The sequence below is a fragment of the Rattus norvegicus genome, chromosome 10, assembly GCF_021556685.1.
Source record: "Rattus norvegicus strain SHRSP/BbbUtx chromosome 10, alternate assembly SHRSP_T2T, whole genome shotgun sequence".
Taxonomy (NCBI): domain Eukaryota; kingdom Metazoa; phylum Chordata; class Mammalia; order Rodentia; family Muridae; genus Rattus; species Rattus norvegicus.
In genome coordinates this window covers 43684242-43706814 of record NC_141543.1, presented here as the reverse complement: position 1 = coordinate 43706814, position 22573 = coordinate 43684242, and the positions used below count along the sequence as shown (strand labels likewise).

The following is a 22573-nucleotide window of genomic DNA, read 5'->3' as shown; positions in this document are numbered from 1 at the left end:
AAGGTAGAAAGTCCAGGGAGGAGAATCCAGAGGTAGAAGAGAACTGATTCCCTGGAATTGTCCTCTGACACCCCCTCCAAACTCTCCTCTCTCTCCTCTCTCTCCTCTCTCTCTCTCTCTCTCTCTCTCTCTCTCTCTCTCTCTCTCACATACACACACGCATACACAAATAAGGGGTATATATATAGACACATATACATGTATACACACACACACACACACACACAAGTAAATAAAACAGAGAAGAAGAGAGGCATGGCACCACACCACACCACACCACACCTTCCATGGGGAGGGGTTACTGAGACAACAGAGCCTGTGGCTGGTGAAACAAAAACCAGACATTTAAAAAAAAAAAGATTCAGGGTTGAGGATTTAGCTCAGTGGTAGCGCTTGCCTAGCAAGTGCAAGGTCCTGCCTGGGTTTGGTCCCCAGCTCCAAAAAAAAGAAAAAAGAAAAAAAAGAAAAAAAAAGAAAAAAAGAAAAAAGAAAAAAAAAAGATTCTTTCAAAGGACAAGGAATTTAGCACTTACCTACAATGCAGTTTGAAGCATAACAACATGGATCCCCAGAATCGACGTAAAAGTAGAGGGAGAAAACCAGCTCTACAAAGATGTGCTGACCGCCACATATGCATCATATGCACACACAATCATCATACATATATTAAAGAAGATCAAGAGATTTAAGTGTTTAAAACTGTTAACATAATAGAACGACAAAGCTTGACTACAAAAAATTTCATAGGGGAGCCAGACGTGTGGGTGTGGCCTTAGACCCGTGGGAGACTCTGGTGGATTGAAGGAAAATGGCCCCCATAGGCTCATGTGTTTGAATACTTGGGACCTAGTTGGTGGAACTGTTTGGGAAGGATTAGAAGGTGTGGCCTCATTGGAGGAGGTGTGTCGCTGGGGCAGGCTCTGAGGTTTTAGAAAGTCCAGGCCATAACCAGTGTGCTCTCTCTGCCTCCAGCCTTCAGATCAAGACATGAGCTCTCAGCTGACCTCTCTGTTCTGCCATAATGGACTCTAACCCCCAGAAACCTTAAGCCCCAAATTAAACACTTTCTTTAATAAGCTGCTTTGGTCATGATGCCTTATCACATTAAGAGCAGTAACTGAGACAGCAACTGACAGGGAGATTGTTTAAGGAACAGGAGTGATTGGTTAGGTGTACACCTTTAATCCCAACACTCGGAAAGCACAGGCAGATATCTCTGTGAGTCTGAGGCCAGCCTGGAGTACATATTAAGCTCCAGGCCAGCCTGAGCTACATAGTGAGACCCTGTTTCAAAGAGAAGAGAATGAGTTGTTGGGCAGGAGTGATGGCTCAGTGGTTAAGGTCACCTGCTGCTCCTGCCAAGGGTCCAGGTTGTTGCCGAGCAACCACATATGTCTCATGATTATCTGTAACTCCAGGGGATTTGACACCTCTGGCTTCTGCAGGCCCTGAACTCATATGCACATATCCACATGCAGACACATACATCTACACATAATTTACAAGAAAAAAAAATAGCCAGGTGGTAGTGGCACATGCCTTTAATCCTAGCATTCAGGAAGCAGAGGCAGGTGGATATCTGAGTTCGAGGCTAGCCTGGTCTACAGAACAAGTGCCAGGACAGCCAAGGCTACACAGAGAAGCCCTGTCTTGAAAAACGAAAATAAATAAATATTCAAAAAGGGGGGGGGGGTTGGGGATTTGGCTCAGTAGTAGAGCACTTGCCTAGCAAGCGCAAGGCCTTGGGCTCGGTCCCCAGCTCCAAAAAAAAAAGAATGTGAGTTATGACCAACCTGAATAAATGGAAATTTTGCCTCAACTTTGTGTTCCCGACCTCCACGACAACAACAAAAAAATCTTCATTTTTCAATAAGGAAATCAGTGTGTGTGTGTGTGTGTGTGTGTGTGTGTGTGTGTGTGTGTGTGTATGATAATTAAGAAAATAGCTAATCGTAGTCATGAATTGAGACAGCTCAGCTCAGTGGTTATGAGCATTGACTGCCCTTCCAGAGGACCTGGGTTCAAGTCCCAGCACTACATGGTCACTCACCACCATCTGTAACTCCAATTCTTGGTCATCTGACACCCCTTTCTGACCTCTGTGGGTACTGCGTGCAGGATACACACACAAAACAACGCGACTAAATCTCAGTCTTAATTAATGCTGTTATTAAAAGGGAAGGAAGCGAGAAGAGAAAAACCCACCATGCTCCACGCCCTCAGACTTGCCCGTCAGAAGATGCCCTGTGCGGTATCCTCTACTCCAGGGATCTAGTAATAGTGACTTGGCACTCTTCTGACCCTCAATCACATGTGTGACAAAAATTAACACCAACACTGACATCACACCAAAAATACATACCAACTTTTTTAACCCCTTCACAATAAGAGGGAAAAAAATCAAAAGCTTAAAATCTCACCCTGACCACAGTCAGTTTCACCCTGCCCACATGAAATACCAGCTTGCCAAGGGTAATAGAGGCTTCTAAGGCCAATCAGGGAAGCTATGCAGCGAAAAATTTAATTTCCTCTCTCCTTTGATTGAAACTCATTTGCATGTCCTGGCTAATGTGAGCTGAGTCTGCCACAGGATATGAGTTGTGGGTTTGCACTTGGTATGTGGGGCCAAGATGATAAAGGGACAGCTGTCAAAAAGAAAGACCTAAAATAAATCAAAGGACCCAGGCAGGCTCTAGGTCAGTCAGTCACACCCTAAGCTTGGACGGTCAGGACACACTAACATTTTTGTTTGCATCCAGACAGGGAGCCCCAGACTCTGGATTTAAACATCCAATCGTCAGCCTCTGATTTGGCCAAGGGCTGAAGAGAACACAGGTTAAGGACAACCATAAAACATGTGTGGAGAACCTTGAGGATTAAGTGAAAGTTGTGATTGGAGCAGTTACTGAGGCCACAGCCAATGCATGCTAGTCACTGAAGATGAAGAAGGATGAACTCTTGGCCTCTCTCCCATGATGCACATCACCTCTGCCTTTGCCCTCAGACTGTGGATGGGTTATCTCTTAACGGCATCTGGCAATGGGTAATAATTCTCTCATGGATAAATGCCTAACAAAACCATATATATACATGCATGCAACATTCTTGGGAGGGGGAGGGCATTAAGAAATGGTGGCCTTGGAGCTATGGCTCAGAGGTTAAGAGCACTGACTGCTCTTCCAGAGGTTCTGAGTTCAATTCCCAGCAACCACATGGTGGCTCACAACCATCTGTAACGGGATCTGATGCCCTCTTCTGGTGTGTCTGAAGACAGCTGTGGTGTACTCATATAAATAAATAAATCTTAAAAAAAAGAAATGTTGGCCTCTGATAAAAATGCCACAGGGATATTCCAGCAAGATTAAGAAACTTCCTCCAAGGTTGAAGACCTTAGTTTGGTACCCAGGACCTACAAGGCGAAAGGAGAGAACTGACTCCCACAAACTGTCCTCTAGTCACCACATGTGCGATATTGAGCGCACACATATTCCTGAGTGTGTTTGCTTCTTGTTATGGTCTCTTTGTACTATTGCCTATGACCCCAGTTTTTCTTCACTCCCCTGTACCTGTGCTCTCAGTTGGCATCCCATAATATCAAGATCCTTTCAAGACTGGGCAGCTCAAGGCAAACTGGAGAACACAGCTTCCTCATGGAAGAGGCCCAGTATGGCCCCTCAGCACACAGGCCAGTGTCTCAACTCTGTCGACCTCCACCCAGGGCAAGGCATGAGCTTTCTCTAGTCTTGTCAATTTGCAGGGTTAACTTATTCAAGGCAAGGGAAGGTTCCACTCAGGTACTAGAGCCCCTTAAGTAGCTGTCGTCGCTGATACCTCCTAAACTGGCCTCTCTTGAATTTACCTAGGTCAGGGTTGGCACACACCTTTAATCGCAGCACTCAGGAGGCAGAGGCAGGTGGATCTCTGTAAGTTCAAGACCAGTCTGGTCTACAGAGCTAGTTCCAGGCCAGCCAGGGCTATACGGAGAAACCCGGTCTTGAAAAACCAAAAGCGAGTTTAAAGTAGATTTCCCCCTTCTGCTTTAACCCATGACTGTGCACAGCAGGGACGCACTTAACTATGAGGTTTACCCCTAGCCCTCTTGCTCTCCCACAGAGACTATGATGTTCCCACCTTTGTGCGTGTGCACAAGCATGTATGTATGTGTGCCTTTACACTACCATGTGAAGCCCAGATAATTTCCTGGGTCTTTCTTAATCACTGTTTTGCTTTCTTTTTTTATAAATGTGTTCGCACACTGTGCACGTGTGCACATAATATGTGTATCTGTGTGGCATGGTGCACACATGGGTATCAGAGGTGGAGCTCAGGTCATGATTATGCAGCACATGCCTTTTACCAACTGAGCCATCTCCCTAGCACAAGATCGCTTCCCATCTAATTACCTCTTCCTGCCACTTAGTGGCAACCTGCAGAAGGAAATCCTGTCCCTCCTTGGAGAGAATCTCTTGTGTACTGTGTGTAAGTGCCACCCATCAATAAACGCTGATGGCCTATTAGCTGAGGCAGGAAATAGGGGGTGGAAGTTCCGGTGGGGAGGGAGGAACTCTGGGATAGAGTCAGGCTTGGGAAGGGACTCTTCCAGAACTCTGAGACAAGGTGCACGAAACTGAGGCGAGGTAACTTGCCATGTATGTGGCACTCATAGAATAAATGGTTAATTAGGCTACTGGGTAGTCAAGGGATGAACCAAAGCTGTGGTCTAGGTATTTACTCATAAATAGTAAGTCTCAGAGTCATTATTTTGGGAACTAGGGTGTTGGTGGAAAAGCCTGAAATTAAACCTTCTTGTTCTCCATTAGCCAGTGTCAGAGCAAACAAAGTATGCTTTCGTGCTGTGGGCCCAGTGCATGCCGAGCGCCCATTTGGCATGTGTGTGGAAGACACGTTTGCTCCCTTGGACTAAGAGTGGAAGCTGGCCCTTCTGCCTATTGTCTCTCCAGCCCACAGCTGGCATTTCTGTTCTAAAGGACGCACTACATGCCTCAGGGGGGAAGGTGGTCAGTAGACTCCTGCTGCAACACAGGAGAGACACGTTTAATTTTTATGATTTTTGTGTGTGCATGCGTGCAGCATGTGTGCAAATGTGTGCACTTGCCTGTGTGGGCCCAAGTACACAGTCCAGAGGACAACACTGGGTGTCCTGCTCTACCATTCTGCCATGTGTCTTTTTTTTTTTTTTTTGGTTCTTTTTTTTTCGGAGCTGGGGACCGAACCCAGGGCCTTGCGCTTCCTAGGTAAGCGCTCTACCACTGAGCTAAATCCCCAGCCCCTTGAGCTAAATCCCCAGCCCCTGCCATGTGTCTTTAAGACAGGACCTTTCACTGAAACGTGACTGTGTCTGCCCCCAGCAGTGCTGGGGTTTCGGGCACCGATGGCCATGTTCCACCTTTAAATGGGTCCTGGAGATGTGAAGTTGGGTCCTGATGCTTCCTCAGTAAGTGTCCTTGCCCCACTGATACATCTCCCCAACCCCAAGATACACTTAGGAGGGCACCAGGGCACTTAAACATTGCCGATGGCAAAGCAAGCTGGGGCAGCCACCGTAGGACTGTATGGCGGTCCTTACTTAACCATAGGTGAATCGTATGATTCAGCTGTCAGCCTGATGGATTGACTGCTCTACGGAGATGCCTGTGCAGCTGCAGTCACTGGAGCACTGCCGTCATGAAGACCTGGAGCCGAGGTGTCAACAGATGACTAGATAAAGAGTACGGAATCAGGCTTAGGCGTGAAGACTGAAGTCACGTTTACAGAAAGAATGGAGCTGGAGACTGTGTAAAGCCAAATTGAGAAAGACAACTTCTTCCATTTTATGCAGAACCTGGACTTAAATCTGTATGTTTAGAGCATGTGTACGTGGGTAAAGGGAAAGGGAGTTAAGAGAAGCAGGAGAGGAGCTGGAGAGATGGCTCAGTGGTTAAGAGCAGTGGGTGTTCTTCCCAAGGACCCAGGTTCAAATCCCAGCACCTGCATGGCAGTTCACAACTGTCTATAAATCTAGTTCCAGGGGATCTGACACCCTCACACAGGCAAAACACTAATGCATATAAAAATAAATTTGGGGCCGGGGGGAGACCATCAGGGATAGGATGGTCAGAACAGCATGTGACCTGTGAGAATCAGAAGATGAGACTATTTGGAGGAAAGAAGGGGAAGGAGAGTGGATGAGGGGGGCTAATTAAACACATTATTAATAGTATATGTTACCATTCCTCCTAGACTCCGCCCCCACAGTTACCTGGCAACGGCCTCTCTTCTCTCTCTGACCCCTTTTCCCCTCGCCCTTCCCCTTTCCCCTTTCTTTTCTATACTCTGTCCTTGTATGGCTGGTACCTCAGGGGGAAGGGATGCCTCAGCATGGGCCCACAGAGGGCACCCCTCCCATCTCACCATACCTCGCTCTATCAAACATATCCTTGGCTCTTTCTTTTTATAAAACACCAGTATGTGTGTATGAGGATGCCACAGTGAGCCGTCCTGTATGCCAACCTAAAAGATTATCAGCAAAAGGGAGGCAGTCCCGCCAGTGAAGGGCGAAACTTGCTGGAGATTAGAAGTTGCGGCTAGCATAGGATTTCTGCAGCATCTCTTGTACCAACTCTTAGGTTGAGTTAGGCAATATCCTCTTTGTTAAGATTGATATCGGACTCTGAGAAAATTTTATTCGGCTGTAAAGTCCCAGTTGAGTTCTTAGCTACAACCGGAGAGATGTAGCCTTTGACTAAACTCAAATTTCCCCAGCCCTCCTAAGGGGCTGGGGGAGGGGAGCAGGTGTGGGAGAGCTTCTGATCTGCCCTACTCGAGAGCCATAACCGTGATGGGGTAAGACAACGTGATGTTCTGATAACACTGATAAAAGTAACTTGAAGGTTGGGTCGCAGGAAGCCCAAGATAAATGCTGAGAGGAAACAGGTTGTTTTTGAAGTAGCCCTCTTCACAATCATTTTCCCACACGAGGGCTCAGCTTCCGAAGGAAGCCGGAATACCTCATTTGCTTTGCAAATGAAAAGAGTTAAAGAAGGAACAAGTCTGCTAATCCACTCACACGTTTGTCTGGAGGCTCTTCCCCTCTGCCTGAAGCTCCCGATGTCCTCCCTGGACTTGGCCTGACTGATCACCATTCATTCAGATACTGCCTAGTTTTACAAATGAATTTGAGTGATTCACTGGAAAAGATGAGGACAGGAAACAGTAGGGTGACTTGCCTTGGTGGCCCCAGCCTGTGATCTCAGCACTCAGGAGGGGGTGGAGAGGGAGGGAGAAGCAAGATGATCAGAAACTGAAGGCCATCCTTGGCTACATACAGAGTTGAAGGCCAACCTGGGCTAAATGAATCAGACTCAAAAAAGGACATTCGGGCTGGGATGAAACTGGATTGGGGTAGAGATTGTTCAGAGGTTAAGAGCACATAGTGCTTTTCCGGAAGATTGGAATTCAGCTCCCAGCCCCCATGCTGTGTGGCTCACAACTGTCTGTAATCCCAGTCTGAGGGGATCTGACACCCCCTTCTGGTTTCCATGGGTAATTACACTCACATGTACATAACCTCCCCACCTCACCCCGACTCAACACAAAAATAAAATCTTAACAGTGGGGAAGGGGCATGGCTGGAGAGAACACTCAGCAGGTAAAGTGTGACCCCAGCACTCAGGAAAAGGCTGAATGAAGTGTTGGCAGAGAAAGCAGCAGCCCTGGAACTAACTGGTCCCCTAGCCTAGCATACCCAGCGAGCCCTAGAGCAGTAAGAGACCTGCACCCACATGTGGGCATGTATGTGTGCACCCCAAAACTATTGTTATTAGTCTTAAAGAAGAGAGGGAGTAGGAGGTGGTGACTCAGAGTCCACCAGGCAAGAGTAAGGAGGCAACCATTAGACCTTACAGTTCAATCAATCAAAGAAAAACTTGAGGGCTGGGGAAACACCTCAGAAGTTCAGTGCACTGGCTGATCTTGCAGAGGAGAGGGGTTTGGGTCTCAGGACCCACATGGTGGTTCAACTGTCCCTAAGTTCAGTTCTGAAGGATGGGATGTTCTCTCCTGACTGCTGCAGGCACTGGGTAGGCTCACAGTGCACAAGCATAGATTTGGGCAGAACATGCAAACACATGTTAAAAAGGAAATGGAAAAACATGAGGACACCCTCTTCTCAGAGGACTTTGGGGCTGTCTGGGAGCCTCCTGAGTGTCCAGCCGTTCTTCCCAACCAGCTATATGTAATTCTAACTAATGGTCCTGGGGTCTTTGGTGGAGAAGAACAGAGGGAGATGGTCCCCTCTACACAGCCATGGAGAAGCCATTATCCCAGAACAGCCACACGGCACACATGTGGTGTACACACATGCATGCAGACACTCGCACACAACAAAATAAAAATGAAGAAAGATGTTTTAAAAGACAGTAGGTGTTGGGAAGGCATTTATTTCTCATCTTACCGTGCTGCATGTACACACACACTGATATATACAGCTTGGACAAGTACATATTTATACATAAAACACAACTCAAATGTGGATTTTGTATTAACACAGCAAACTTTCTGTACAGTTTGTATCCTGGTCGGTAACAGCACTACAGTAACGCTACTCAGGGTTTCACTGATTCTAATTAGTCAGACTGCAGGGGCAGCTCAAAGGCACTAGGAAGAACTATGGGTTCTAGTATTTTAAGGAAAAGGAAGAGAGAAAAAATTATATATGTTAAGGGGTGGAGGAGAAGCTGGGCATAGTGGTTCGTCAGGTGGAGGTAGGAGGATTAGGAGTTTAAAGGCTAACCTGGGCTACACAGAGGGTTTGTGGCCAGCCTGAACTATATTGGACTCTATCTCAAAAGGGAAGAGGGGGAAGGGGAAGAAACTGGGCAGACACAGGTGTGTGTAAATGTAAACTCTGCCCATTCCTTAATTCACAGCTCTAAAAGTAAAAAGGTATTCCTTGTTTGTTAATAGTTCAAAGAGAGAAAGGGGGAAGGGCCACAGCAACCTAAAATGGAAATGAAATCGCGGAAACTATAATCATAACTCTAAATCAGGCTGCGGATGAAGTAACGATTCCCCCTCTCCTTCCAAACTAACCTTGGTGTTCTGGCTGCCAGAAACAAAAATTTGAAAATCACCTTTTCCAGAATACAAATGAGACGGCTTACCAGAGGATTCTGGGACACACACTGGCTGCAGAGCCTTCCTCTCAGCCAAGCCTGAAGTGGGGAGGACATTGAGTGGGGAGGGCCTGACTGTTAGGGTATGTAAGTGCAGAGCCTGCTGTAACATCCTATTACAGCTCCTTTCAAATAAATAAACACTACTCTTTTTTTTTTTTTTTTTTTTTTTTTTGGTTCTTTTTTTTCGGAGCTGGGGACCGAACCCAGGGCCTTGTGCTTCCTAGGTAAGCGCTCTACCACTGAGCTAAATCCTCAGCCCCATAAACACTACTCTTAAACCAAGGGAAAAAGGGTGCATCAACAGCCTGTTTATAGATCTGTTCCACTCATTAAAATCTGTACATTTATTTTAAACATTAAGCAAGCAAGTCTATCCATTCATGAAATTAACACTGAAAATACAAATTATTCCACTGTAGATGAGGACACAGTGCAGGAGAAGCAGCCACAGCACGGCTGTGACAGAGTGGGCGTCCTAGCCATCTGCAGCAGACCTCCCCACCTGGCCAGACTTTCGTTTGGTTTTCAGAAGTGAACACTGTCCGCCTGATTGGAGTTTTAACATCAGTGCTTTAATAAGTGCGTGACTTGACATGATGCCATACATCCACAATTCCAGCAACTGAGGCTGAGGCAGAAGGATCAGGAGTCCAGGCCAGCCTGGGCTAACACAGAGAGACCCTGTTTCAACAAAACAAACAAGCAAGCAAACAAAATTACCAAGTCAAGATGCCTAGTCAAGTTTCTAATATTTTTAGTTTATGGAGTTATTTTTGTTACTGTGATGGACTTTAACTAGATTTAATTTCTCTCGTGCTTTAGCCTAATTTACAGCAGCTATTCCTTCTGGGGCAGCTGAGCTGCTAAATAATGGAAACGTGGACTTTAAGACGAAGGCGCACAGAGTCTTCTAATTACTAACAGTTAAACTTACATCACTGCGCTGCGAAATCTGACGCCACCAAGACACTCGGCTCACTTGAGCCTTTGCAAGCGATACACAAGGCTCACCGAGTCACAGCAGGCCACACCTTGAAAATGTCTTGAAAATGCTGCCACAGTGGCCATGCTCACACCAGCACCCGGTACATACAGGATACTCAGTGCTCCAATTCAAGAAAGCTGAAAATGAACCGCCATGCCTTCCTCCACCTCACCAGGGCTGCACCTCTCTGTTGAGCCACCCACAGACACACAGGGCAATGTAATTATAAATCAGTGTTTATCCAAACTTGTTAAAATCGTAGCAATCTGATTAATCCTAACTTGGGAAGTCTCAAAACTTTTGCAATAAATAGCTCAGAGTGGATTGTATAATTCCAAACTTAGGTTTAGGAAGCTCATGACCTTCAAAACATTTGTATAAGTAAACGACGAAACCAAAACCTTCTATTTACTATAACTTATCTCACTATACAATGGACGTAACTTTTTTGTGTAGAAGAATACTATCTAACTGGATTAATCAATACAAGAAATCAGAAGAGAATATATATATATATATATATATATATATATATATATATATATGAAAATTAAAAGGCATTTTTGACTTTGCTTCATTTTCTGAAAAGTGAGTCTGGTCTCGATTTTTATAGTTATTTCCATCAAACTTAAAATGCAGATGGGGAGTGCCTGCAAGCTGTATGTCCAGGGGAATTTTTTAGAATGTGTGTATGACAAAGGTAAATAGCTCCTCCTGGCTTCAGGAGAAGTGGGAGGTCAACTCAGTAACAACAAAGGCTGAGTGTGGAGTCAGAGCGACAGAAGTGGCGGGTGGACAGGTGAAGCGCACGATCAAACTGTATTTAACTGCATTAAAATGTAAACCTGAAAAGCTATCAGATTTTACAATTTCCCACCGGAGATCAATAAAGGCAGTCACTGCACACTTAGATGCAGTTAATATTCCTATAAAGTTGGGCTGCACTTAGGCAGGCCAGGCAGGTGTAGGACCAAGTCTCTGCTCAGATGAGCAGCCCAGCACAGGACACAGGACAAGGAGATCTGCTATATGCTGGGTGCAAACAAGACAGACTGGGTTCTGTTCTGAGACTCTGCTTGTCTAGAGCCACAGGCGTTGAATACAGAGCTAAGAGACGCACAGTCACGAACAACCACAGTGCCCTTACTGCCTGCAGAGCGTGTGACAGACAGTGCACCATGCCCAGCGGTCATGAGCTGCACACTTACATGTTACAGAAACTAAAGAGTCTAAAAAATGTTAGGAAAACTGCTATTCCAGTCTCTCTCCGTCATTGACAGCTTCTATTATGTGAACATACAGGTGTCCTCCGTGTCTTAATTAAGGACTTCTCTCCAGGCATGAGAATATCACTTTTTATTATTATTATTGTAACTTTAATTCTGTAACATTTACTGAAGTAAAGAATCAATTACGGTCTCAGGCTTTGCAGAACGCTTTCTGTTAAGAGAAGAAAAAAATGCAAGGTGAGTGGTTTTCCCTAAGAGACTGAACTGCCAACACTTTTTGTGGTCAGGGTCCAGGAATGGACCAACACTGCCCATGCTTGACATAGCAAGGTTCGCCTGCTACCCATTTTTTCCAGGGTAGGTCACTGAAAGCAAGCACAAGAGCAGGTTGCCACAGCACAGTATTCCAGAGTGGTGAGCAGCTGAGCGTAGGCGGGGTCAGACAAGGTGCAGTCAGGTGGCAGCTAAACTTATCAGGGATGCCCCTTGGTCATCTCCTCCGAGGACGCTAACAGTACAGGCAGCCTCAGAGAAGCAGGAAAAGCAGTCACTTGCCAGGTGCAGGCGCTGAGCCTATAGGAGTCTGTCATGGGCTTTCTTTGTTGCTGTCCAGCACACTCAACTGCAGGCCTCTCAAGAAGCACTGCTCTGTTTTCTTATTTCTTAGGATAACTACGGGGTTTTTCCAGGCCTGGATTCTGTTACAGAGTAGAGTCTGCATCATATGTTGGCCCACAAGTATTTTCTTTACCTTAAGTTAAACAAGAGGCATATATTTTACAGTGGTGCATTATAAAAACTAAATCAAAACAGCTTGCCAAACTATTTGTTATAAGATCTATACAGTTTAAAAAATGTAGTTGAGTAACCTGGGTCCTCTTTTTTTTTTTTTGGTTCTTTTTATCGGAGCTGGGCACCGAACCCAGGGCCTTGCGCTTCCTAGGCAAGTGCTCTACCACTGAGCTAAATCCCCAACCCCACCTGGGTCCTCTTTTAAAAGGCAATAGTCCAGTAATAATGGGGCCTCTGTTCCCACACTAACAAGGGACAGAACCTCTCTCCCAGCTTGCTCCCCTGCCCTGCTCTGCCTGTTTCTCTGTCAAGCCAACTGTCTCATTATGATTCGCCCCATTTGAAGTGCATCTTCATAATAACTGGCGAGCAGAGACGAGCATCTTCCAATGGCAGAACAGTGGGGCTGCAGGGATGTGTGGTGCTCAAGGGCATTTGTTGTTATTCTGAAGACCTGAGCTCACATCCCAACACTCACATGGTGGCTCTCAATCAACCACTCCAGGGGACCTGACGCCTGGTACACATATAAGCATGCAGGGAGACACTCATATATAGATAATACTTATAGATTTAAAGATTCCATGTACAGATTCAGTTAGCATATAAAAATCTTTAAATCATCTACATGTTACAAAATGCAAAACTCTTGTAATATTTTAACAGGCAACTGATTCCTTCAAGCCCTAGTTTAATGATCTCGATTTTTTAGTATTACATTTAAAGACTATGTAACACCAATTAACCACCCTGCATGTAAAACAAAAGTCTTGTAATTGGTTCAAATCAGTTCAATGTAGGAACACAGGGAGCATTAGCCCCAAGCCTCTGCGCTTAGTGATGAAGCACAGACTACACAACTATCAAAACTGGTGCGAGTCACACGCGCTTCTCTTGAGATCTAGGAAATCAGTGTCCTTGGAGCAATGTCTTTTGAGAATCAAACTAGGCAAATTAATTAGTATCTAAGTAGGAGACTTAGTGTAAAAATTAAGACCCTCAACAAGAGAGTAGGTGGTGGGTAAACACTAGGAAAGGTCTTCCCGGGGCAGAAGTCTGAAAGAGCTGCTCTTTTCCTGTTTTGTTTGAGACAGGTCTTACTGTGAAGCCCTGGCCATCTTGAATGTGCAATGCAGATGAGGCTGGCCTGGAACTCAGATCTTCAGTCTGCTGTCACCCACGTCCTGGGAAAAGGTGTTTGCCACCACAACTGTCCCAGAGTGCAATTCTTTATCTCTACTTTGCTTATCAAATTGTAACTGCATAAAGACATAATTTCAAACTGTGCCATTTCAACTAAAGTTTGACTGCCTTTAAGTGTATCTGAATCTACCTTCTCAACCTGCTCACCTTCTACCGGTCTTTGGCCTGGCCTTTCCCTTGGAGGTCCGTGGCCTTTCTAACTTCATCAGAGACTGACGCAAACTCTCCTCTGTATAGGCGAGGTACACGTGGGAAAGGTCTACTTCAAATGGCTACAAGAAAACACATACGCATGTTAAACCAGAATGGGGAAGATTTAAAACTTGTCGGACATGAGGCAGAAGAACCACTAAAGAGAAAATCAAATAACCCTTAAGGTGTTTTCTGTCCCAGTATGCACGCTGTACTCAAAGCTCGAGAATTACAGGTCCCAATGCACCACAAAGTCCCCAGATGTAAAGAACAACTCCGGCTGACCTCAGCCTAAGGGAAGCAAGGCTAGATCCTAGTCCCTGCCATGTCCCCACAGCCCAGAGTGGTGAGAAGGGCACCAGAGTGACAGGCTGTGCTTGTAGAAGAGGAAAAGTGACTTTGCTGAGTGCAGGAGAGCAGGCCTGTCCTAGCAGCCCCACCAAAGAGCCTGGACTTGAAAACAATGAGCCACACTGTGCCCCATCCTACAAAGACAGAAGCAGTCTGTGTGCTCTTACGTCTCTCTCCTTCTTGTCAGGGACTGGAGTTTGTTTCCTCATGTTATTTCCTGTGTAGGCCACACATTTCTGAAAAAGGAAGAGAGACACATGTGAATTAATACTGTGACCTGGGAAGGGTCATGAGATGCCCTGCCCACTCACTAGTGAGCACCAAGGAGCCTAGTCCAGTACCAGGAAGCCCCGGCCCAACCTACTTCCACAAATGGTCTCCACGCTGCTGTGAATCAGAAAAATAGCCTATCGGTGCACTGAGCTCTGATCTGCTCCGTCCTGCACCTGCTCCTCCACCACCCCCCACCCCCGCAGCAGCCAGCACCCTCCACACTATAATTTCACCACGTGTGAGGGATACTCACCAGCTGCCATTCTCCTATGTCTTCATTCCAGTGGACGTAGTTTTCAATCATTTCCTTCAAAAAGAGTAAAAATCAACAATTAAGGCACTGAAAAATACCAATAGGCCTGTGTATACAAAAGCGACACAGCCATGAGTGACAGACGTCTTCCTATATGTATCATGGCATCTTGCTCATAAAAATCCCTTTGACTTCCCCAGGCCTTGAACTAAGTAAGTTCCTTTAAAGGCCTTGCATTTTATCACTACTGTGTGACAGACATGATGGGGTAGGGACATGTCATGGTGTTCAGGTGGAGTCAGTGCTCTCTTTCTATACCTCTATGCGAGTTCCAGGCATTAAACACAGGCTCCCAAGTTCATAACGAGCCTTTACCTGCTGAACAATCTCACTGGCCTAGTAGACCTACAGTTTCAATGTTAAGTGAAAAAAAGGTGTTTCTAAACATTTTGGACTGCAGTTCTGCTTTTGTTTTGAGACAGAGGGTTTCCCTGTGTAACAGCCCAGGCTATCCAGGAACTCACTCTGGAGACCAGGTTGGCCTGGAACTCGGAGATCCGGCACACCTGCCTCCCGAGTGCTGGCATTAAAGCCCTGCACTATTGTTGCCCAGCCCGCATCGAGCATTTATAAATACACACTCTATGGGCTGCAGAGGTGGCTCAATAGTTAAGAGCAATTGCTCTTGCAGAGGACCTAGTTCAGTCCCCAGCACCTACATGGTGGCTCACAACAGTGACTCACAACTCTAATTCCAGGGGCATCTAACACCTCTTCTCTGTGGGCACCAATCCTATACACAGTACACATATATACATATAGGCAAAACATCCATATACATAAAAGTAAATTTAAGTATACACACATTTCTTAGGAACACATGTTCATAATATTCAACTACATAACAAAAGGCTAAAGTTGGGATCCCAGGAATCAGAAGGACAGACAGGCTGGCCCAGGAATCAGAAGGACAGACAGGCTGGGCCAAGAATCAGAAGGACAGACAGGCTGGCCCAGGAATCAGTAGGACAGACAGGCTGGCCCAGGAATCAGTAGGACAGACAGGCTGGGCTGAAGAGGCTAAGAAATAGAAAAGCCGGGAAAGCATCTGGCTAGAAACAGGTTACAGTCTGCATCTCAGCTCTGATTTGGGTAATGAGTTTGTGGAACTAGGGCATCCTGGAGTATACCAGAAACCCAGGAATGACTCTGGGTACTGAGTCAAAAGGGAAAATTTCAGACAAATTTCTCATAGCTTCACTGAGAATCATAACACACACACACACACACACACACACACACACACACACACACACACACACACGTGTATCAAGATATACTAGAAGGTGGGCTGGAGAGATGTCTCTAGGGCTTGAGTGCCCACTGCTCTTGCAGACAACTGGGGCTAAGTTCCCAGCACCCACATCCAGCAGCTCACAACCTCCTGTAACTCCAGTTATAGGGGACCCAATATTCTTCCCTAGACTCTATGCACAAACCCACATTCTCACATAAACACAAACGAAAGACAAAATAAAATTTTTGCTAAGAAAAAGATAAGATTTTAAAGTTATCAACATAACAATTATAATGATAATGATAACAATTACTCATCTGAAAATGATTTCTGATGATGTCAGGTTGTACAAGGAAGTGAATAAATTTAGTGTTATTTTTTTTAATACTTTTTTTTTTTTTTTGGTTCTTTTTTTCAGAGCTTGGGACCGAACCCAGGGCCTTGTGCTTCCTAGGCAAGCGCTCTACCACTGAGCTAAATCCCCAACCCCAAATTTAGTGTTATTGACTGTATGACTAGATGACTAGAGTGAGCAATTTCATGTTCTGTCTATTTACACAGAGAGAGACAGAGAAAGAAAAAGAAGAGAAAGAGAGAAGAGAGACGAGAGAGAGGTGGGGAGAAAGGCGGTGGACAGAGAACATTCATCTTCTGCTTATTTTTTTATTTGAAAGTTATTTACACATGAATTTTGTGTATTTGTGTGTCTCTGAACCACGTGTCTGTCTGATGCCTGCAGAGGAGGGAGTTGGATCTCCTGGGACTGGAATTACAGATGGTTTGTTATGTGGATGCTGGGAATTGAACCTGGGTCCTCTGGAAGGGCCACCAGTGGTCTTAACCATTGACCTACCTCTTAAGCTTCCTCTGTACTTTCTAATAAAGCATGCTAATGAATTAATAGGTCTGTCACCTCCTTAAGCATACATTACATGAACCAAAGTCCTTCCAATGGGCTGACACATTCTTATTTAGATACTTAGATAGTCAAAACGATAATTACATTCTAAAGAAAATTAAGAAAATTAACATCTTTTATGCTGGCTAAATTTATCAACATGATGTGCACTAGAGTTATCTGAAAAAAAGGGACCTCAATTGAAAAAAGTGCCTCCCGGGCTGGGGATTTAGCTCAGTGGTAGAGCGCTTGCCTAGGAAGCGCAAGGCCCTGGGTTCGGTCCCCAGCTCCGAAAAAAAAAAGGAACCAAAAAAGAAAAAAGTGCCTCCCTAAGAACCATGTGCAGGGTGTTTTCTTAGTGACTGGTGGGTGAGGGATCAGCCCATGTGGGCAGTGCCCTACCTGGACAGGTGATCTTGGGTGCTGTAAGAAAGCAGGCTGAGCAAGGCATGAGGAGCAAGCTATTAAGCAGCATCCCTCCATAGCCTCTGCATCAGCTGCTGTGTCCAGGTTCCTGCCCTACCAGGATAAACAGTAATATGGAAGTGTAAGCCAAATCAACACTTTCCTCCCCAAGTTGCTTTGGTCATGGTGCTTGAACACAGCAACAGTAACCGTAACCGGGACAATTTCATATGATGGCATTGGTTCAAACACACTTTACAGAGGACAGTTGAAATGCAAACACTTAACATCCTAGTTACAACGGCTTATTCTCTAGCCTTCGCCAATGACCTAATGTCCAGACTGGAGTCTCCCTCACCTGGTAGTCCTGAGGTATGAAGTTATCAATGATGAGCATCTGAAGTCGGAGCTCACGGCTGAGCTGCCGAATGTTCTCCAGGAGGCCTTCAATTTCCCTCTGATGCTCTTGCTGGAGATCAGCCATCTATCAGAGAACCATGACAGTGTAAAGTAAACAAGACTTGAAGCACAACACACCTGGCCCAGGACATTGAGGCCCAGTAAACACTGGCCCAGTTCAGACAGACTGATACCACTGTTGGCTATTTCAGATCACTTATAACTAGGAACAGGAGGGAAGGTTGGAGAGCTTAATGAGTAGCTTAAAATATATGGAAAGAACTTTAAAACTCAGCTTTAAAACCGTAAGCACGGGGTTGGGGATTTAGCTCAGTGGTAGAGCGCTTGCCTAGCAAGCGGAAGGCCCTGGGTTCGGTCCCCAGCTCCGAAAAAGAAAAAAGAAAAAAACAAAAAAAAAAAAACCAAAACAAAACCGTAAGCACACAAAGCCAGGGCAGAGTGGCACATGCCTTTAGTACTAGCAGAGGCAGGCAGATGTATCTCTGAGTTCAAGGCCAGCTTAGCTACAGAGTTAGTTCTAGAATGGCCAAGGCTACACAGAAAAACCCTGTCTCAAAAAACAACAACAAAAACGAAACAAAACTGCAGGTCACGTTAAGACTCTACACTGCATGATGGGCAATTTTCAAGATACCAACCTCTGACTTTGCAGCCATCAGCATGGTCCAGACTTTCTTTAATTTCTTGGTCTTTCCTTGTGCCTCCTCTTGCAGACTGGTATATTTTTCCTCGATGTCCAAGCGTTCTTGCTATGATAGAAACAGGTTAACTTTAGAGTAATTTCCTTAAGTCACAAACTCAGTGTAACAAACGATCTAGACATTCAGCAGTTGTCGTCTTCGAAATGACCCCTAACTTGCTAGCCATTTAACTTGTGGTATTTAAAGCCAAGCATCTCTCTCTGGAATTTGGGAAAGGTGATCATTCTGCACTCAACACACTCAACATGGCGTCACCTCTTTTTCCTCTAGTTCTTTCCGAAGTTGCTCAGCTCTTTTCCTCCGCTCCTCCAGCTCCATATTGGACTCCTCGAGAAGCTTCTCTTGCTCCTCAGCTTTGGCCAACAAGTCCACACCACCGACAATCACCTTCTTCTCCAGCGCAGACAGTTTTTCCAGCAAAGACTGATGCTCTTGTCTGTAATTAAAAGAACACCCTGAAGTGATGCCATCCGCTCTCCAAGTCTCGCCGCCCCATGTGAGCGGGACTGAAGCCGCACGCTCAGAGAACTCAGCCATGTCATCTCTCCAGATCATAGCCCCACACAGCATTAACTCATCACACTGGTCAATATTATCTCCTACACAGAGAGTAAGTGATCAGAAAGATCCAAGTCTTAGAAACATATCACACTCAGTGGACCCACCATCCACCCCAAAACAGCTATGCTAGAGACGAAAAATCAAGTTTTGGGTTGTTTTTTAATTGATCGATGTCCTGATACACAGTCCCTGAAGAACACTAGTGGCCTGTGGTGAACCCCCAGCGCCCCAGCACGCACACTCACTGGGCTTTCAGAAGGTCCTTCTCCCGTCGCTCCAGCTCAGCTCTAGCCTTGTTTCTTTCTTCTTCCTCCATGTCGAGTTTGGTTTCCAGTGCTTTTCTCTCCTCATCAATTTTCGCTTGCATTTCCATCATCTTATCTGGGGAAACTTTCTTTTTACCTATTTGAGTCATGTAAGTGCAGCAGTCACTAAAACCAGTCGGTGTTTCAGACACAAGATCAGCTTAGTACAGCGGAGCCTGTGCTCCGTCATCAGCACAGAGAGCTAAGCTTCCGCTTCTACTCAGCAGTTCCCAGAATTTTTTAGTTCATTAATAGACTCAAACTGTTGTCCAACTGTGCAGTGATATGTAAAGGAGAAAATGAAGAGGGCAAACAGATGAGCAGAATGGGGGAGACAGTTAACAGAGAGCCAACTAAAAAGCAAAGCCTGGGGGGCCCCAAACAGCACACAGAAGCTAAACAGGAAGATATCTGCACTCGCTTTCACCCTTCACCTGTAAGCTACTCGCTCGAGTCAGGCGTGTCGCCCTGGTAAGCCGCCCTGATCAATCATAAATGAGCCGCCAAGGTAACTTCCTATGTCCAACTGGACCTCACAGGCCCTGACTCAGACCAAACATGCGGGGTATGAGGGCAGCAAAAGCACCACCGCCAACGAGGCTGAAAAGCAGCTTCCGACCGACCGACTGACTGACCGATGGCAGCGTGTTAATGCGCGCAGACATATGCAGCCTGCTCACATCAGTTCGCCAGTGAGCCTCAAGTTCATGCAGTTATATGAAAAAAAATCACCAAGAGAAAACAAGCGCTAACTTATTAAAATGGTTCTGAAACTGAGCCAATGACAATTCATTTGTGGTTGATGCAAGTTCTAAGAAATGTGTTCCTTCAGAACAGCAAGCGTTTCACAGAACTGTCAGCCTAAGGCCCTGAAAGCTTCTCATTCTCAACTTCCTTCCCAAGGACAAGGACAGAGGATTATAGAGTAATACCTCTACCCTAAATTGAGCCCCTCCTGTAAAGAAGGAAAAGGAACTGAAAACCAGTCATGAGGGACCACAGATCTGAGTAGACTCTTGCAGAAGCCATGAAAGGCAGGATCATGCGCAGGTCTTTTCAACTCTTAAGACGAAATCGCATTAGGAATTCGAGAGTTTAACAGCATCCTTCCTGCTTCAGAACCAAAGTCTAAAGCAAAGCCTAAGCACAAAACCAAAGGGGAGCTGAGAGCCGTGATCCAGGCGGCTGGTGTGGTGTGATTCACTGCACTCTGCCCGAGGTGGGCCGGGGCCTGACGGCACGGCCATGTACCCTGAACCTTCTGAATTACACTGCTCAAGAACAGTTTTCACAAATAATTTAATTCCGATTCCCGATGAATGCATGGAAAAACTTCCTATCAGTAATAACTTATTAAAAATTTGAGAACATAAGTCCAAGCTCAGGTTCACAAGGAAGCACATACACATTAAAACATGTGACTTCTGCCTCAGGGTCACACACATTTAGAGAAAAATGGTAAATACGTTAAAAGAAAAACAGCATGTGTAGAAGGCATGGATTAACTAACAGTAGAGATAAAATGCTCAGATCGGTATGTGGATGTATTTTTGGACTCCTAGTGTTTTGTTTTGCCAATAGTTATAATTAACTCCAAAAACCTACCGGGGGCAGTAATACAAGACAGGACTGCATAGAAAAACGTATAGACGCTGTCTCTTGCTCACCTGCCACAGTGACCCCTTCACACTCACGCATTAGATGCAAGTGTCTCACTGTGCTCGAGAGGGCTTCATGAAGACACTGTGCACACAGCGAGGGTCATTCAAAGGTCCACACAGTCAAGTTCCATGTGGCTCTAGCCAGAATCACCATGACAAGTCACATTATTTTTTTCAAGTAACATTTTAAGCTAAATGTGACTCTGTAAAAATTTGGTGACCAAGAATAACTTTTACATAGATCTTTAAAGAATAAATTTTTAGCCTGTGCTCCCCTGGATCCAAGTCTTAGCCTCCAGTGGGCTGCTTTCCACTGGGGTATGCTGAAGGAGCCTGAAGTGGTCTGCCCTCTGTGCCCTCAATGAGCACTTGACCCCTTTGACGGCAGAAGAGCACTTATACTTCTGATGAGATTTTTAAAGGAGACGGGGGCGTAGCTCAGTGCTTGGCCACCATGTGCAAAGCCCTGGGTTCATTCCCAAGACCACGAATAGTTTCACCAACCAAATCAATAAAGCAACAAAACAAAATGAAAGAGCAACCACAAAACCTCTAGAGGGTTCGAAAAGACCCGACCCCAGAGACTTTTCTAGTTCTCACTGACAAAATTAAGCACAAAAAGTTTAAGTAAGTAAATCTAGAAAGGCACATTGATAGTATAAAAAGTATCTAGGTAAGCCAAAGAGAAGTAGGGAGCCGTCCAGGGCCACCAAAGTGAAGGTGACCTGGTGGGGTGGGCAAGGGTGGAGCTGCAGTAAGTGACACCTGGACTAATGCCATACGTGTCACAAGCACCCATGGTGTAGGCACCAAGAACCGACTCTTGGCCTTCAAAAAAGGAGGAACATACCTGGGTAATAAACCAGGTAAGGTGTATTTTCAAAAACTGACTTAATGGATCTTTAAGGATTTAGGGGGGAAAGGTTTTCAAAATAGCTAAAATGGAACTGTTTTAAAAAATAAATACTTACCTTGTAAAAATTATTAAAATAAAAAAATGTCAAGGACTTAAATTAAAGGTCTTGAGAAAATGGGTAACTGCACCAGATGAAGTGCCAGCCAATCACACCAACCTGCTTGGTCTTGCAAAGAAGCAGTAAGCGAGTCGCGGACAGGAAGCATGTGCACAGAGATAAGGAGGGAAGAAGGAAAACATTATTTCCTTGTAAAACAGAGAAAATGTGTAACAGCATTCATTGAGCATGAGCACAGACATGAATCAAATAACCAAAACTGAAATAGAGCGAGCGGAAAGACAAGGGAAGCGCGTTCCATAAGACAGCCACGGATGCTGGGCTCAGTTCCCCTGTGGCTCCCGTGCAGCCTCCGTGCCCACAGTGCCCCACAGTGTACAGCTCAGAGCGGGCGCTCATGCTGATGGATCACAGACATGGAATTGGGAACCTGCTAAGACCTGGAGAACATCTACAAGGGCAAATGAAGTCAATCTTCAAACTTAATAAAGTAAAAGTAGCAAAGCTCTCATTGTCCGTTACCAAAATTTCCCAATTCAATGTTTTTTCACTATAAAAACTCATAACAGGTGTTCCCCATTTAAAGAAAATCTACCAGGTAGGCATGAAGCAACAAAACTAGTTTACAGTAGTTTATACTGATCACATGACTAACAAAAGGGTTAATGAATTTTAAAAGCAGTAAGTTCCTAATATTTTATTTTCCAACTTGATTTGTAACCGGCTCTAATTATGTAAAATGAAGTGCACCTGTATAGTAGCAAACTGACATTCACCTAAGGTAGACTGTCCTGGGTAATTAAATAATGACTAGAGAAGTGAATGGCAGCTGATGATTCAAGCAAGGGACATTAAAAGGCCATTTGTATGTTTTAATGGGAGGGGACATACACACAA

General features: G+C 45.3%; 1 protein-coding gene across 3 annotated transcripts in view; it reads right to left on the bottom strand.

Moving 5' to 3' along the window:
• Nucleotides 1–8422: 8422 nt before the first annotated feature.
• Nucleotides 8423–22573, bottom strand: part of Kif3a (kinesin family member 3a) — a 36307-nt gene continuing 22156 nt past the window's right edge. For 2 of the 3 annotated variants that reach the window (XM_087574678.1, XM_087574679.1), the window contains 9 exons: nucleotides 18982–19138; nucleotides 18431–18611; nucleotides 18113–18223; nucleotides 17413–17538; nucleotides 14455–14508; nucleotides 14096–14164; nucleotides 13533–13657; nucleotides 9445–11601; nucleotides 8423–9316 (listed from right to left, as the gene is read on the bottom strand). In XM_087574678.1, the coding sequence (XP_087430804.1) occupies nucleotides 11553–11601; nucleotides 13533–13657; nucleotides 14096–14164; nucleotides 14455–14508; nucleotides 17413–17538; nucleotides 18113–18223; nucleotides 18431–18611; nucleotides 18982–19138 (872 nt within the window). In that variant the 3' untranslated portion in view covers nucleotides 8423–9316; nucleotides 9445–11552. Of the gene's footprint in view, nucleotides 9317–9444; nucleotides 11602–13532; nucleotides 13658–14095; nucleotides 14165–14454; nucleotides 14509–17412; nucleotides 17539–18112; nucleotides 18224–18430; nucleotides 18612–18981; nucleotides 19139–21775; nucleotides 21785–22573 lie in introns of those variants that run through there. The other variant, NM_053377.1, reaches the window with a different exon arrangement.